The sequence below is a fragment of the Montipora foliosa genome, chromosome 12 (genome assembly GCF_036669935.1).
Source record: "Montipora foliosa isolate CH-2021 chromosome 12, ASM3666993v2, whole genome shotgun sequence".
Lineage (NCBI taxonomy): Eukaryota > Metazoa > Cnidaria > Anthozoa > Scleractinia > Acroporidae > Montipora > Montipora foliosa.
The window spans coordinates 38286275-38303774 of NC_090880.1; the positions used below are offsets into that span (position 1 = coordinate 38286275).

Consider the following 17500-nt stretch of genomic DNA (forward strand, 5'->3'; position numbering starts at 1 on the left):
GGCATGTTCATTGCGATCAAGAGCAAGAGAGATTTTTTCATGTAGGTCAATCAATGCCAACGAAGTTGAATGATTTTTCCTGAAGCCAAATTGATTATCACATAGAATTTCTAGTTTACTTAAATAATTATAAAGACGGTTATAAACAACCTTTTCAAGAAACTTAGAAAAGCTAGGGAGAATCGAGATCGTTCTATAGTTCGAAAAGAGTGATCGATCACCAGCTTTAAAGAGTGGTATCAAGCGAGCAATTTTCATTTGGTCGGGAACAATGCCATGAGAGATAGATAAATTGATTATATGAGCTAAAGGATCGGCTATAATTTGAATTGACTGTTTTATGATGGAAATGGGAATTCTATCATGGCCAGCTGCCTTACCTGGTCGAAAAGCAGTGGAAATTTCCAATAGCTCATTTGGAGTCACTGGATCAAAAAAACACCGATTGACAAAAGTGACCAGAGAGAAAACTGCGGTGAGAGACAGACGAGTGAATTTCTTTGGCTAGATTAGGTCCGATACTAGAAACATAACTACAGAATCTATTAGCGATGTCTACTGGATCCGTAATTTCTTGGTTGTCAACTTTAAAGATGGAATTGATTTTAAACGCTTTCTTTTTTGTCTTAATAATTTCGTTTAGAACCCTCCATGTAGCTTTGCCATTTGATTTAGAAGCATCGATTTTCTTTTCGTAATATACACGTTTAGCGATTCTTAATGAGTGATTCAATTTGTTTTTGTAATTTTTATAACGAATTTCATAATGCAAAGATTGATTATTGAGATACTGTCTATATAACTTATTTTTCGTTCTTATCGACTTCAGAAGTCCTTTCGATAACCAAGGCTTTCTCAGGTAATTGCTCACCTTAATTTTTTTTAAAGGAAAACACGAGTCATATGCCGTAGAGTATTGTTTGAAAAAGCTGTTATAGGCATTATTTGGATCATCAAAAGTGGCATACTGAGACCAGTCAATTCTCTCCAAATGCGATAGAAACTTAGTTGTGTTGACTTGATTTACATCTCGAACAAAAACGGTTTCATTAGATGCTGAGATTGAGGTATCGAAATGAATAGAAAATATAGGCAGATGGTCAGAAATGTCAGTGAAAAACAGTCCACTCCTGGATCTATCGAAAAATTGGTTGACGAAAATGTTGTCAATTAAAGTTGCCGAGTGACAAGTTATTCTTGTAGGGCGCGTAATCAATGGAAAGAACATATTTGAATATAGCGCATCTAAAAATTCACCAGTAACGGAATGACATTGGTGGTTCATTAGATTTAAGTTAAAGTCACCCATTAAATAACATACCTTATTTTGAGATCTTACTTAACAGCTCATTAGTCATTGTTAAAAATTCATCAACGTTTTGGTTTGGCGGCCTGTAAATCACACCAGTAACAATGTTCTTTCCCTGGGGCTTAACAATTTCAATAAACAAAGATTCTGCCAAGTTTGGCAACGAAAAATTAAGATCGCATCGAAATTTAAAATTCAAATTGCTAGAAACATACAAACCAACTCCACCACCGGATCTATTTTCCCTACTTTTATGAACAAAACTGTAACCGTCGATGTCGACTGACGACGACGAATCATTTAGCCAAGTTTCGGAAATACCAATCAAAGAGAATTTTAAATTTACGTTAGATAAAAGATCCGTTAATTTGCTAACATTACAATGTAGGCTACGAATGTTTAGATGCAGTGAAAAATCCACAGGTTACACGCCCATCCGAACTTTGAAAAGCTGAATTTCTGCGTGACTGTGCTATGTTTAGAAATGAGGTTGGGTTGGATAAGAAAATGTGTTGTCGCCCCCACCCATTGTGCCGTTTATGCATAGACAGATTCTGCTCGGCAACTTTTGAGCAACGTTTTCAATCCTGAGCAACTTTTTCGAGTTTTCGGAGCAACTCTAACCACTTTGTGATATATTTTGCCATTTCAAATCAAACACCGAACGAAACATCTTGCTATAAGCACGATTTTCACTTTGTATTTGGGTGATCTGTGGTGTATCTTCCACATATGGATGTCTCGTTGGATGTCCTGTGGTGTATCTTCCATATATGGATGTCTCGTTGGGTATCCTGTGTTAATATTGCAAATATAGAACAGCTACCTGTATTGCTGAAAGCAAAATGGCGGAAGCCATGCAAGAGGGCGAAGACCCTATTCAAATTGCTAGAGAAAATAGGGCAGAGATGACGGAACCGGAAAGGGCTTCCATTTCGAGAGAACGTAAAGTTGCTAGAACATCGGCAAGTACAAGGCAAGTAGAATGTCAAATCCAATGACCAAAACTTCGGTTCAAGACCGAATCAAGGAATATCCAGATCATCACTTCGCTTGTGTCAAAGGGCAGCTACGATGCGATGCATGTCACGAAATCGTCGCTGTAAAGATGAGCACTGTGCAGAAACATGTGCAGTCCCGAAAACCCTTGAATGGCATCGCCAATATTAAAAGGGACAAGACCAAAAGCCAAAGTATTCATCAATTTCTGCAAAGGCAAGTGAGTGGGGCTACTTTACCAACTGATATGCGAGTCTTTCGTTTTGAAGTAGTTCAGACACTCCTTATGGCGATTTCCAAGATAGATGTCTTGCGCCGTCTTTTTGAAAAGTATGCTCATAGCCTTACTGCAAATACACACATGAAAGACATTATTCCTTCTGTGTTGGCAAGGGAACAAGAAAAAGTCAAGGCCGAGCTTCATGATCTTAAAGAAGTGTCGGTTACATTCGATGGGACTGCCCGACTTGGCGAAGCACTTGCTACTGTAGTGCGTTATGTCCAGGAGGATTTCAAGCCAACTCAACGCCTTGTGTGCCTTGAGATTCTTGCAATGCCAATGAAGGGGGTTGAACCTGCCCAAAGACTGATGTCCAATGTTGCTGTTAAGCACAACTTCGGATCAGACATGGTACTTGCTGCAATGCGAGATGGTGCTTCAGTAAATGGGGCTGCCATAAGGCAACTACTATTCTTTTATTCCAATACTGGGTGAGTTTGCTTGCTCATAGTTTTAATGCGAAGGTACTTTGCAGGGAGAGAACTGGACAGTCAATGAAGTTCCACAGCAATACACGTTGGTGGAGTAAGTGGGAGGTGCTCAAGCAGGTGTCCGACTATTTTGGTGATGTGTTGCCATTTCTAGAATGTGAATCTTTTCCCTGCTACCCGCCAAAATCTGTCGGATATCTTTGAGAATCCTCAAGACCTTCAAGATCTCCGCTTAGAGCTTGCTGTTATTGTTGATGCTGTGTTCATTTTGTTAAGTCAACATACAGCCTTGAAGATGACGGCCCCTTGATATTTTCATGCTATGAACATCATTTAGCTGTTGCTCAAGCAGTTGGGGTAGGCCACTACCCTTGCACCTTGGCTGTTGCCAGAGAAATTGCCAATGGCGATGTTGCCCTCCAAGCTAGATTGATTGATCAGGCTAGAACATGTATCCAGCCAGGACTGAACTTTTCTCGAGAGAAGTTCAGCGTCCAGTTCCACAATGTAGTACGTGCATTCAAGGTAGCACGCCTTTGTTGCCCAGTTCAAGTTCAACTGTTAATGCCTAATGCTGCAGCCCTCCAAGAATTCAAGAATTTTCCTTTTGTGGATGATAACACCATCGCTAACCTGGCAGCGGAGCTTCCGGCCTATCCTGCTGCTGCCGATGGTATTCTGGACATGAATGAGGAGCAGAAACTGCCATGGTGGGCAGCAAGTCGTCACACCCTCCCACACTGGGTTTCACTTATTAGGAAGTTACTCCTCATTCATCCCAGCTCTGCTGCTTCTGAGAGGGTCTTCAGTTTACTCAGCACTCTGTCTTCTCAGCAAGACAATGCCTTAGAAGACTATATGGAAGCATCTGTAATGATCCGATATAATGAGTGCCAGAGGCATGAACATTTTCATTCTTACTGCTTGGACTTCTTAACGAACCTCACTCAGCCTCTTATTTGTTATTTCAAAAATAGTAGCAGCTATTATTGTATATCGTATGAGTTTGATACTTCAAACTCCCAATTCAGTTGAAAATATTGTTCAGACATCTCTAGCTCAGCCAATGGAAATGGATGTATTTTTTGACTCACCGTGTTGCTCAGCCAACAAAATGGCAGCCTAGTGGGTCTCTTTTTAATACAACCATATTGATTCAGTATAATTATGCCATATGGTGTTTAGAATAATTGCTTGATCGTTTGAAGCTGGTGAGTTTAGAAACTTGATTCTTTATCATTTTTCAATAAATCAGGCAACAAGAGTGTGATTTAATGTATTTTTTTGAGCAACTTTTTATATTCTAGGAGCAACTTTTTCAAATTTGAGCAACTTTTGAGGGTATTTTTGGTCAACTTTTAAAGACGTTTTGAGCAGAATCTGTCTATGCCTAGTGCCATTGTTCAACGGCTATATTTCGACGAACCACTGAATCAGGTTACATTGAGGGTGGTTAATTGTTGCCATAGAACACTTTTAATTAAGACTTCCATAACGATGCCAGTGATTTAGGAAACTCGGCTCTTTGTCGTCATCAGACAAATTAGAATCAGCCCGGCAGCATTGCAACATTCTTTCACTGCAACACTTCACAAAGAATTAAGACGAAGAGCAGAGTGGCAAATAGAGTATCTAAAAAAATAGTCGTGTATCTGCAGTAAGATGATTTCTGATGCTTACCTCCTTCTGGTGTAGTTATTGAGACGTTTGTACTCGAATAATTATCATTGCCGCTTTCTGTAACGGCAATAACCTGAAATACGAATACACGGTCAGGCTTAAGGAGTCGATATAAATGATAGGATCTTTTATAATCTCCCTCCAGTGGAAGATAAACGGAAACACCTGTCTTAACTTCCGTGTACTTCACAGCGAAGTGATCTACGGAGATACCAAGCGGAAACACTGACCAAGACAGGTCTGCTGATGTGTCAGTTGTGTTGACAAAAAGAAGCCATTCCGACAAATTTATCTCTGTAAAAGGGAATGAAAAATGTTAAAATCAGCATTAACATTGACCTTCTTTTTTACTGCTGGTCCTTAATAGAAATGAGACGTTTCCAAGCGAACTATGGGACAGCAAGCAATAAGAGCAGCTAATAATTGTAATTGTAGATGATGTTACTGAATTTTTCAGCATGAACTCAACACTGGTTGGGTGATAGGATGACATGGTGCAGTGCATAATCACTGACTGTTGGCATAAATTGTCATTGGTGTTAAGTTAGGAAAAATCTCTATTCATAATGAAACGACCAAGCTTTAATAAAAGTGTTAATATCGTTTTCTTCATCACCACAACAACTGTCCTCTGTTAAACTAAACTATTATGCCTCCCCGTTCTTGGATAAGAGACTCCCCGAAAGTACTACAATCGAATATAGAGAAACCACGATTGCATGTATCGATCTAGGGTTTGCGGTAATCACAGAGAGGAGCTTCGCATGAAAATTAATTTACGCATCAAATTACCTGTTGGCTTGTCATTTAGGCCAGAATACCACGCTTTGAATCCATCACCATATTGCCCTCTTGTAATAAACCTGATGTAAACTTCACTAGCTGGAATAAGGAGTGAAAAGTTTCCCACGTATCCACACAGCAAGGTACCATGCTTACTTTCTTTTGTTGAAACACTTACGAAATCGTTAGACCTATGAAATAAAGAAATAATAAAATATTCATACATTTCAAGGAACTTGCCTCATTAGTTATCCATTTACTAAACGAGTTGATGAACTAATGTACAATTAAATGTTCAAGTGTCTTACCACCAAAAACAATGAAGTTGCGCACCCTGGCCAATCACAGCACGTGCATTTGTTTGCAGGGTGATCACCCAATCGAAATCCTAAGCTTGAAAAAGTGGTGTATCGCGGCGATATGCGAAGACGCGAAGACGACAAAGATGAACGCCCAAGGTACAGAGAATTGGAGAACAACGGTCACCATGGTAACGGAGAATGTTTCGAGGATATTGGAGCAGCAAGCAGTTTTTGGCGGAGTCTTTGGAAGACGAGAGGGACTGGAAATAAGGATGCTGAATGGTCGAGGGACATTAAGGAAGCGATCGCCAGACGCCTACCCCCTCCCTCTGAGGAGGATTGGGAGTTGGAGACTTCAAACGTAAGCAAGGTCATTCTCAGGAAGCGAAATTTTAGCGCACCTGGACCTGACAGAATCGTAAATTTCTGGTGGAAAAAGGCGACATCTCTTCATGCTAGGATTTCAGACGCATTTGCGGCTATCTCGAAGCGCGATGAAGAATATCCTTAGTGGTTTGCTGAAGGCAAAACAAGTCTTCTCCCAAAACCAGAAGAGTTTTCCTCCGAGATCATGACACTTCATCGGTTCCCCTCATGGAACGAGAACGAGAAACTTGAGTGCTAACTGGAACACAAGGATCACAAAGTCCACGAAGCAAGGGCGCGAAACATCTCGGTCCATCAGATTTGTCAAAGGCCTTCCTCAGGGAGACGCCCTGTGCCCTCGGTTATTTACGTTGTGTCTAAACCCGGTCACCTGGTTCCTAGCAGCTACTCAGAGATATCGTCTCTCCAAACCACTGGAGTCCAAAGTTACCCACTTCTTGAGATCGTCCACTTATACGTGGACGATCTCAAGGTATTCGCAGCTTCCGAGTCAAAGCTCAATACAGTGTTACGAGCTACTAGCGATGCCGTGCTAGACATTAGGCTACATTGGAACCCCAAGAAATGTAGTGTCATCCATATTAGGAAAGGAAAGCAAATTGAGAATGCTGCAGATCTCAAGCTGGACGAGTCCACCCTAGTGCATCGCCTTAAACTGGTTCCAACTATAAGTTCTTGGGTGTGGGTGAATCGACCTTGCAAGACGAGAAGCTAGCACTTGCACTTGCAGTTGCAGCAAAGGTATACTTAAAGAGGCTCTCAGTGATCTGGACAAGCCCTCTATCTGATGCGAACCGTGTTAAGGCCACGAACCAGTTCGCCTTGCCTGTTTAAACCTACCTGATGTGGACGCAGCACTGGCCTTTGACTGAGCTGAGAGAGAGTGACAGAGAGACGAGGAAGGTAGTCAGTGAAAATGGCGGTAGGCACCCCCTCAGCTCCACTGCTTTGTTCTACCTTCCAAGAGTGGCAGGTGGGCGCAGCATGAAGTCTGTTGAGCAAGAATATAAGCTGAGTAAAATCAAGGCAGCCATAAAGCTTTACAAAAATCTAGATCCAGTGATGAGTACAGTTCGGGCATTTGAAGAGAAAGCAGAGAAGAAAGGATTTTCCTCTCTCGTGAAAGACGCGCATAAATTTGCAGAGGAGTTGGGGACAACCTTGACTCTGGAGCCTGCTGAGTCATCGTGCAGTTCTCAAAGCAACCCCGAGAAGAAGATTACAGGTTGGGGTTCATGTAAAGCCGCAACTAAAGAAAGCTGTATTTGCTGGGCTAGAAAACGAAGTACAGGATCAGAAGTGGCAGGGTCGCCTTGTAAGTAGTAGATGGAACGATGATCAATTAAGTAAACGATACTGTTTTGCATGGCTAAGCGAGTGGAGTTGTGCACCTACACATACGGTTGCAGGAGTAATGGAGTTATACAGCTCTTACCAACACGAGTCTACTCGGACTATAAGACGGGCACATCAGACCAGAATAACATCATGTGCAGGATGTGTGGGAAAGCCCCGGAATGCATTGCGCACGTGCTAGCCGGGTGTCCATCTTTAGCGCAGACCAAGTATATGAATAGACATAACGCGGCACTGAAAGTGTTGTTCTTCGAGATCCTTAGAGACCTTGATCTAAATGAAACCGTCTCACCTTGGTTTTCGCGCATTGAGCCAAAACCACAGTATGAATCTACCCAAATGCAGGCTTTCTGGGATGTGCCAGTCTATGCAGAGCATACTACGGTGCGGGCCTATAGAGTAGATGAGCGAATTATTGATCACAAGGAAAAGAAAGTACTGTTAGTTGAAATGAGTTGCCCGTGGATTGACAACCGCGAGAAGAAAGAGGCTGAAAAGATGGAAAAGTACCGACCCCTACGCTTTGAACTCATCAAGCGTTAGCCAAACTATAAGATCGTACAACTTAACGTCATCATGGACGTACTGGGTGGTTGGTCGAAGGAACTTGAAGTGCAGATGAACAGGATGTTCGGTTCACGTACACTGTGACATTTTGAAGAGGATGCAAAAGGCGGTACTGTCGAGCTCCTTAAACAACGCTCGCAAGAGGGAACCTGTTTATTTAGATTAGTTTTGATTTTGTAATTTCTTTTACTTTTGGATTTTAAGGCTTAGGATTTAGATTTTTTCGCAAATTCTTGTCAGCAACATAGGTCACGCGGTGCGCCCTATGGAGCTTATTTTAGTAACATTCATACGTTTTATACTGCTATAATAATAACAATTGCGCAGTTTTCGTGACAAAATGATCAACTGCGCAGCTCATAGACGTAGATCTAAAAGAGAGTAAACACACTGATGAAAAAGTATAACTATTACAATAAGTTGTTAATATGCAATCAAATGCAATGAGCATAAAATGAATGCATATTTACTGACTTAATAGTATATGTAGAAAAAGCTAACTTAAAAAAGCGTGTTTAATAAAATCTTAAAACAGTCAAGAGTTTTTGCCATTCTTATGTGTGATGGTAACTCACTCTACAGTTTTCGATATTTACTCACCAACACTGATGATAGCCCCAGTCATAATGCAGATAAAAATTGGAAAATTGAATCCAGATTGCGCTGGTTGAACTATTTGGTCTGATATGCCATTGGCAGCGCTGTCTTCCCCCGTATTGACAGGGGTAGTCAGGTGTGAGTATTGTGCCATTATATTCCGTCAAAATACCCTGTCCAGCACAGCCTGAATGCAAGCAAAATATTTGATTTTTTTACTGATTATTTCCTTCTTTACTCATTTTCGTTCCTTATTATTTTTTCATACTAACTTCTTACTAATCGAGCGCGAGGGCCGTACTGGGGAATATTGGCCCGAGTTCGTGGCAATACGGACCGAGCGCAGCGAGGTCCGTACAAGAACGACCGAGGGCCAATATTCCCCAGTACGGTTCGAGCTAGCTCAGTTAGTAAGTAGTTTATTATATTGCTTTTTAATTACCCTTTTTAAATGCCCGTGGGCATTACGTGAGAATAATGCCCTACAATTCAGTCACAATTAGCCAATCAGAGCGCGTGTTATATCGGCTACAAACACAAGCCATAAAATAAACACCCTTAACGATGTACACACTGCAGGTCAATGGCCGATTTTTCTTTAACACAAGGAACCGTTTACATAAGAACACATTTCAAAACTCCCAGAATTCTAGGAAGTCAATCATGAAAAAAAAAAAAAAAAAAAAAGAAAAAAACGACAGTAATATTCAGCAAATGAAACTTTTGGGAGCTCCTGTTTAGTGTTTATGACTCTTGCGGTAGCCTTGGATTAATTAACCCTGATGAAGAAATTAGTTTCGAAACAAGATAAATAAAGGGGTTAAGATTTTGAAGAAAGGGTAGTGCTGCGTCATTGGGGAGGTGAAACACATAAATGTGTTTATCGACTGGGTTGTTGCAGTAAATTGACCCGCACCGTAAAGAAATTCAAAAGGTGACGTTTCAAGGGTCAGCCCTTCGCTCTGACTTTGTTTACTATTTTCACTACCTTGCACACCCGAGCAATCACAGTCCTCCCCTGAAAACCTGCATATAAATTAAGGGGCAGGATGTCGTCGGAAATTTTGAATTAAATCCCAAAAGGAGTCCAATCTGGGCGTGGCCCAGGCTTTTCTCCAAGAGGACACAATATTTAAAACGTATTTAGGTATATATTTTTTATTTCCTCGCGAGTAATCCTAAACGAGATCTTCACGGCTATATATGAAGGGGTTTTGCTCAAAACACCCTAAATTAGACCAAAATCTGAAATTTACAACCCTCACGGCGCGACAAAAGGAGCATCCCCGCCCCCCTTTCAATACGAGTCAGTCTGAATAAACAGTTTTACTTACTTGTCCAAACGTTTTCATGATAGCTTTGCGGGCCCATTCCTTTTGAAGTGAATGCAGCGATTCTAATCCGGTATCCAAATCCTGGAAGTAGTTCGTTCAGTGTGTAATTTTTACTTGGAGCGCTGACATTAATCACTCCAGAGTGCCAAGAAGACGTTTTGCAAAGTGTTTCATAAAAGATACTGTAGCCCACAATGATACCGTTTCTGCGATTCTCTGAAATCGGTTGCCAATAGAGTTGAACACTTCCATTCGATGATAAGTTGTATTTCTCAATCCAAGGGGCCTCGCTAGGAACTATGAGGGAAGTAATAGGCAAAGTACAAAGATTTTCAAGGGGGTTAAATATTGCAGCAATCTTTGTGAAAATATTATTATTTGAAGGCGTGGTAATTTTTAGTTTGGTGAATATAGATCCACCAAAGAGCCGTAGAATTAAGAATCCCAGACCGAAACTTTTCCCAACTATTTTAGGCCCTGGTGAGGGGTGACCGCGACATTTCTTTTTAAACTGGGTATTCTATCATTTCGTTTTATGGTAGTAGTTGCCGTTTTGCACCAAGGTTAAGGAGCCGTGTGACAGTGAAATACATTATGACAACTCGAAGTAAGAATAATCATAGCCTGCGTAGCGGACGGGATATTTTATCGAAGGATTATTTAAACACTTGCGGGTTACGATGGGATGGTTTTGGCCGCAAGTGGGCCGCGACTGGCATGGAGAAGAGTAGTTTTGAAATCCCGCCTGCTACAATTCCTGGATATTTGAATAGTCCTTCCACCAGCGGACGGAAAAGTCGGATTGGCCAAGAGAAGATAACCTGTCAATCAAATCAACTTCTCTTGAATCAAGAGAGGATGAGGTCATCCTCTCTTGATCAAATATATTTCATATGTCCCAGAAGAAAAATCGTTTGTTTTTTGTAGAATCAAGGAAAACATCGCGAAAGCGTTGAAGTTTTTGGTATCCTAGCAATATTCTTGGAACCTCACCACCTCGCTTACTTCCCAACGCAGTGGCCCACCCAAGTTTGGGATGTTGAAATATCAAATTTGCCCCAATTATCCAGTTTCTCCGAAACAGGTTCAAGATTGTTGACATACACTGTGGTTTCATCGCACATAAACTTTAACTTTCAAGTTAAAAGGCTCTTGATTCTTAAGAAAAGCCACCTTTTTCGCACAGCAGAGTTTTCGTGGGGGTGCAGGGATGGCGCAGTGGCGAGAACACTTGCCTTCCACCAATGTGGTCCGGGTTCGATTCCCACACTCGGCATTATATGTGGGCTGAGTTTGCTGGTTTTCTACTCTGCACCGAGAGGTTTTTCTTCGGGTTCTCCAGTTTTCCCCTCTCCTCAAAAACCAACATTTGAGTTGATTTCTTTAATTGTCAACTTCAGTTTACAGTGTCCCCAATAGACCTTTTTACTGATACGACGGCCACTTTAGATTTCTATTGTTTCGAAAGACATTATGGGATGCCAAATTACTATGTATTTGCCCCTTGGGCATTCCATAATGGCTGTTCGAAACAATAGAAATCAAAATGGTCGCCGTATCGGTAAAAAGGTCTATTGGTGCTCCAGGGCTAGAACGAGTAGACACTTAAGGACGGTGCCTATTAATTCAAAGATATGTTTGCCCCGGTTTATTATTATGCAGGAAATGTAGCTCTTACCAAGTGTTGTTGGGGGTAACCACGACATTTTTCAAAGGTAATTCATGAATAATATTTGTAAACAGCTTTAAAGTACAAAGCAATATATGGCGTTCTTTCTCAAATTGAAGCCTAACTATCTCTCAAAAATGCATGGTTATCCCAATTTTCTTTTTGGATATCAAGAGTACTTACTTAGATCTACTTTCTGTGGATAGTTTTAAACCGCGCAAAAATATCCCTGTATTAGTGAGCATCACCGATAGGAATCGACAAATTTTAAGAAACGGATTTTACTATAAAAGTTAACGTTTAAAAACGACGCGTACGTTTCGAACGGTCATTTTCAAGTTGAAATATAATTTTAACATGTGCTTTTATAACCAATTGTAAAAATGCTAATAAGGTAGGTATTGACCAATAATCAATACGATAAAAGAGGGAAAGAGACAATAAAAGTGAATTCATTTGGTAAATACTTTTGCACGGATCGAATCACTCTGTTTGTTCAGTTTCGGTTTGAGTTCACGAATAAAAAGCATTTCAAATGTCAAACAGTCTAGTTTACTCTGAAACTTCTTCAAAATCTTGAAACTTCTTTCGTAATAATACTTTATTTATTTATGGTCACCGGATCCTTTTTATGCTCGTCCTGTACCTGATTGCCCGATTGTTGCTCGCTTATGCTCCTCCACACGTTGATGTAGGTGTCGACTCGTGAAAACGTAGTCTGCATCACACAGACCACACTTATAGTAATAAACAACGTTTTGCTGATTAATAATTGGAGGTTTGTGTTCTTTCGGTTTGAATTGTCCTTTGATCTTCCGACTTGTGTAAACGGGCTGGACTACGGCATCAATCTTTCAGCTAAGATAGCCGAGTTGGTGTCTTACCGTATTTGCTGATTTCTGGTCTTTGAACGGTAAGACAATTCTGATAGGAGCATCATGTTCATTGGATATTTGTTGTTTGTTAAATATATTCCCGGTGATTTCATTTCAATAAAATGTCTGATGGTATTCTCTAAGAGAGTTTCAGGATAATGCAGGCTAGCAAAAACAGTTTTTAGAGGTTCACATTCTTGAAGGAAAAACTGCTAATTTAGGGAAAGTTTACACACGGTTCAACATTGTCTTCAGCAGAGAATGTTATACCTTACGTCAAACTGGCTTTGGTGAAGCAATAAGAGTCCAGTATCTGTTCCTTTCACGTAGTGGTTCAATAAGGAACATGACCTTAACATCACTAGAACTGGCCTTATAGAGCTGTTAGAGGTTTGTACGAAAAACCAACTTTTCCAATTCGAAGGAAATTTGTCCGAGCAAGTGGATGGGGTTGTCATGTGCTCTCCCCTCAGACCACTAATGGCAAATGCATTTATGTGCCACATTGAAGAGAAATTGGAAAACCAAAACAAGACGCCAGCTTTCTATAAAAGCTATGCCGAGGACACCCTCAGCAGAATGCCCGATGTTTCACCTGCCCCTGAATTCTTGCTAACACTGAATGAAATCCACCCCTTACTCAATTTCACAATGGAACTTGAAAACAACGGCAAACGTCCCTTTCTTGGAATGGTGATTATCAGAAATAGCCCCAAATTAGACACGAAGGTCTACGTGAAACGAACTGACACTGAACTTTTACTGCATTACCAAAGCCATGTTGACGTGAAGCATAAACATTCTCTGCTGAACAAAATGTTGAAGGGTGCGTTTAAACTTTCCTCAAATTGGCAGTTTTTCCATCAAGAGTGTGAACCCCTAAGAACTGTTTTTTCTCGCCTACATTATCCTGAAACTCTCGTAGAGAATACAATCAGACATTTTATTGAAATGAGAGTCACCGGGGATATGTACCAAACAACAAGAATCCGATGAACATGATGCTCCTATCAGACCAGACCAGAAATCAGCAAATGCCGTAAGACACCAACTCGACTATCTTAGCCGAAACTTTGGTTTTATCAACGGCGTTGATAATGTAAATTGAACACCGTACAGGGATTCTAAAAGCTGACGTTTCGAGCGTTAGCCCTTCGTCAGAGCGAATCGAGGAATTATGGGTTGTGTGCAGTTTTTATAGAGGAGTAGGAGCTACGCTATTGGTGGTAACATAGCAACGTGAACAATAGGAATGCATTGGTTAAATGAAAAGCGTTCATCAATTCCGTGGGGATTAAGGGTGCCTATTTGGAAGATGCATTTTTGTTTAAGATTCTTGCGGCTTTCTGTCGCACCTTGATGTGGGGAAAGGCCGCAGATAGCCATGCGTTGTTTGGAGTGGTTAGGGAGATAAAAAAGACGAGCGACTGGCTTAGATGCATCCTTGTCATTCTTCTCAACATCGCGAAAGTGTTCGCGAAATCGGTCGCCTAGTCGTCTACCTGTCTCGCGAACTCCATTCCTTATTCTCAATTTCTTAGACTTCGACGTCCATGTAGTGATGACTCCGATTTTTCCAGCAAATCAGAGGAGATGTGCCAGTTTTTCGAAAACCGTGGCTATCCTGTTCTTGTGGTCAAAAGCGGGCCATCATCGTGCCCAACAATTTGATCGACAGCCAGCACTACAAACGTCACAAAAGGATGATGATGATGATGCTGACTTTATTTAAACTCGGATGAAAATGAGGCTAGTTAGACCTCTAGCAATAAAAAAATGCTAATATACCGAGAAAAAAATATATATTAAGATGAATAGGGAAAAAAGGCATAAATATAAATTATAGTGTTTTAAGTATAAATATAAGTCTAAATATAAATAATGGTATGAAATTACAAGTTACTTAGTTTTCTTATCTCATTCCTGGAAGGGTAACGCATTCCACGCCTTAGCAGCAATGTAAGAAGTCGATTTAAGGCCGTAAGTTGTGGTCTTAGCTTCAGGTAAAACAAGTTTGTTTTGCCCCTAAGATTTTTCTTATTTTCGATTACTTTAAATAAAGATTGAATGTACTGAGGCACATTGTTATTGAGGGCTTTAAAAATTATTAAAAGCATATCTCTCTTCCGTCTACAACTTAATGAGTAACCTATCTTATAACACAGACTATTTTAGGAGCAAGGATGGCACAGTCGGTTAGTGCGTGGCCTTGGTGCAAGAGGTCCTGGGTTCGATTCCCGGATCTCGCATCCTTGTTTCGACTCCTTTCCTTTCCGTGTAGCTACGTAGCTTTAAATACTCGTAAAACGGAGCACTGATGGAGTGGGGGGAGTAAAATGAGCGCACCGTCGACCTCAGGTTTGTCAGTGATTAAAAGTTACTGTTACGAGTTATCGACGTTAAATGAGATCTACTTTACTTTACTTTACTTTACTATCATATCCATTAGAAAAGTCATTAAACACGTATCTAAGGGCCCTCTCGTGTAATCTCTCTAGACGGTCACTATCTTCTTTGAGACAGCTATTCCAACTGGAACTACAATAAGTAAAGTGTGGCATGATAAATGCCCTATATATGCGTATCTTTGACGAAAACGAAAGAATGTGTTTGAATTGATTACGCACATCAATTTGTTTGCCTACTTTCTTGATTAACTTAGATATATGACTCTTAAAGTTTAACTTATGGTCAATTACAACCCCTAAGAGTTCAACATTATCGGTCACTTTAACTTAATGAACCATCAATGTCCAGTTCTACTAGATCACTTTTTCGTTTGGGCAAAACTAGGAGTTTGCATTTGTCCAAGTTCAGGGTCAGACCACAATCACGAAACCATTTAGAGGTGACTCCTAAATCCCGGATGAGTACAGCCTGAACCTCGCTTGGAGCTATATCACTCGAAGTTAATTGATTGTCATCAGCATAATTCGAGAGTTAAGCCTCTGTAACGAAGTAGAATAAGTCGTTCAAAAAGATATTGAAGAACAAGGAGCCTAAAACAGACCCCTGTGGAACTCCTCTGTATATCTTGACAGTGTCAGTCTTGGCATTAGCCACTTTAACACGCTATCTCCGCTATCAATCTTTAATTGAGTTTAGGCTTTGGGTAGACAGACCATACGCCCTCAGCTTGTCCAACAACGGGTTGTGAGGAATTTAGGCTTTACCTAAATCCAACATCACTGAACCAACAGTCTTTCCTTTGTCCACGTCTTGCCTCCATGATTCGAAAAGATAGAGAAGCACTGCCTCACAGCTATAGTCTCTGCGATAGGCGGAGAGATACGGTGATATGATTGTTGCAAAGTGCTCCACTTGTTGACGGTTGAGACATTTTTCAAAGATCTTTTCTATATTAATCAATATAGATACCGGTCTATAGTTACATATGTTAGTAGCTAGCTTCCAGTCACTCGGGAAACGTTCAGATACAATAGAAATGTTGAGTAAGTTAGCAAGATGTAGAGCTAACTCCTTTGAGCAGCCCCGTAAGATCTTCGCAGGAATCCCGTCATGACCAGTAGCCATATTTGGTGCAAGTTTGCCTAGAGCCTGTTGTACTTCTGCGGGTCTGATTAGCTGAAAGTTAAAGCTCTTGTTATTAGGACAATTATTTCGTATAAAATCTTGGATGACTGTTGGAACAATAGTGAGTGCCCATCATTGGATAATCAGCACTGTCGTTTTGAATTTTAGAAAAATGGTCGTTGAACATCAAATCTATAACGTTACTGTCGGTAATAACTTCATTACCTTCTTTAATAGTTATGGTATTATCACCACTGTTCTTTTTGCTGTGTGAAAAAGGCTTAATTACGGTCCAAAAAGCCCTAGGATCGCCTTTTGCATCGTCATATTTACTTCTTATGCATTTGCAAATCAATTTCCTTCTCAACGATGAGGTCTTGTTTCGTTGTTCCTTGTACTACGGGATCTTTTGTTGCATAGCATGTTTGTCTTAATTTGCGTCGACAACGAATAGCATGAAGCAGTTCAGTGGTCATAAAGGGGGGAACACGTTCACGCTTGATCAGCTTTTTCTTAACAGGAGCATGTTCATCTAAAAGACCCGTGAGCATTTTCCCCAAGCCCACACAACATCGTCAGCATTATCAAAGACATGGGCGACATGAAAAGGAATTTGACTGACGTCCCTTGAGAAATTGGTCAAAGTGTTTGAAGCTTCTTTGTTCTTAGTTTTCATACAAGGTCTTGGACAACGAGATCTCATTACAGCGTAAACCAAACTGTGATCACTTATTCCTTTATCATAAACTCCAGAAGATAGAAATGATCGCGGTTTAGATGTAGATACAACGTCAATCGGTGTAGTAGAAGTGTTAGTGATACCAGATTGGATAATCGATAGACTTCTGCTAAATCAATAAGAGCACGACCATCCTTAGCACCACTGTCAGGATTCAGTAAATTACAATTCAAATCTCCAACAAGAATTATATTAGTAAAGCGTCCAGCACGAAGTAACATGCTGTTAAGATGAGATTCACAGACTGATTTAGATAGATTGGGAGGTCTGTAGGTACCCAATAGTAGAGCTTTAGGACTATCCTTTCTTGTTTAAAAGCTTAGAGCGATTGTCTCGATGTTTACACACTCTAAGTGAGAGACTCTGAGAGTAATTAATTCTCTTCTAGTATATATCAGAAGTCCCCACCATGTCCATTCCTGTCTTGTGCCAAACATCCTTAAAGCTTTTAATATAAAACTGTGTGTCAGGAAAAGCAGCGTCAATTTTCGTTTCAGCAAGAATGACAATGTCAAATAGCCCTGGTAGAATAACAAATTTTGCTTCTTGAAATTTAAAGCCAGCGACATTGTTTCTATTTAAGTAGGCAATTCTGGTATTTTTGTAATACTGTTTTAATCGCACGGATAGATCATCGTCACTTCCCTTGGAGGGAGAG

At 40.5% G+C, this 17500-nt stretch overlaps 1 protein-coding gene across 5 annotated transcripts in view; it reads right to left on the reverse strand.

The window, feature by feature from the left end:
• Positions 1 to 17500, reverse strand: part of LOC137979249 (uncharacterized) — a 99102-nt gene that overhangs the window by 60603 nt on the left and 20999 nt on the right. For 4 of the 5 annotated variants that reach the window (XM_068826459.1, XM_068826460.1, XM_068826458.1 and 1 more), the window contains 4 exons: positions 10026 to 10322; positions 8695 to 8878; positions 5492 to 5673; positions 4700 to 4993 (listed from right to left, as the gene is read on the reverse strand). In XM_068826459.1, the coding sequence (XP_068682560.1) occupies positions 4700 to 4993; positions 5492 to 5673; positions 8695 to 8878; positions 10026 to 10322 (957 nt within the window). Of the gene's footprint in view, positions 1 to 4699; positions 4994 to 5491; positions 5674 to 8694; positions 8879 to 10025; positions 10323 to 17500 lie in introns of those variants that run through there. The other variant, XM_068826462.1, reaches the window with a different exon arrangement.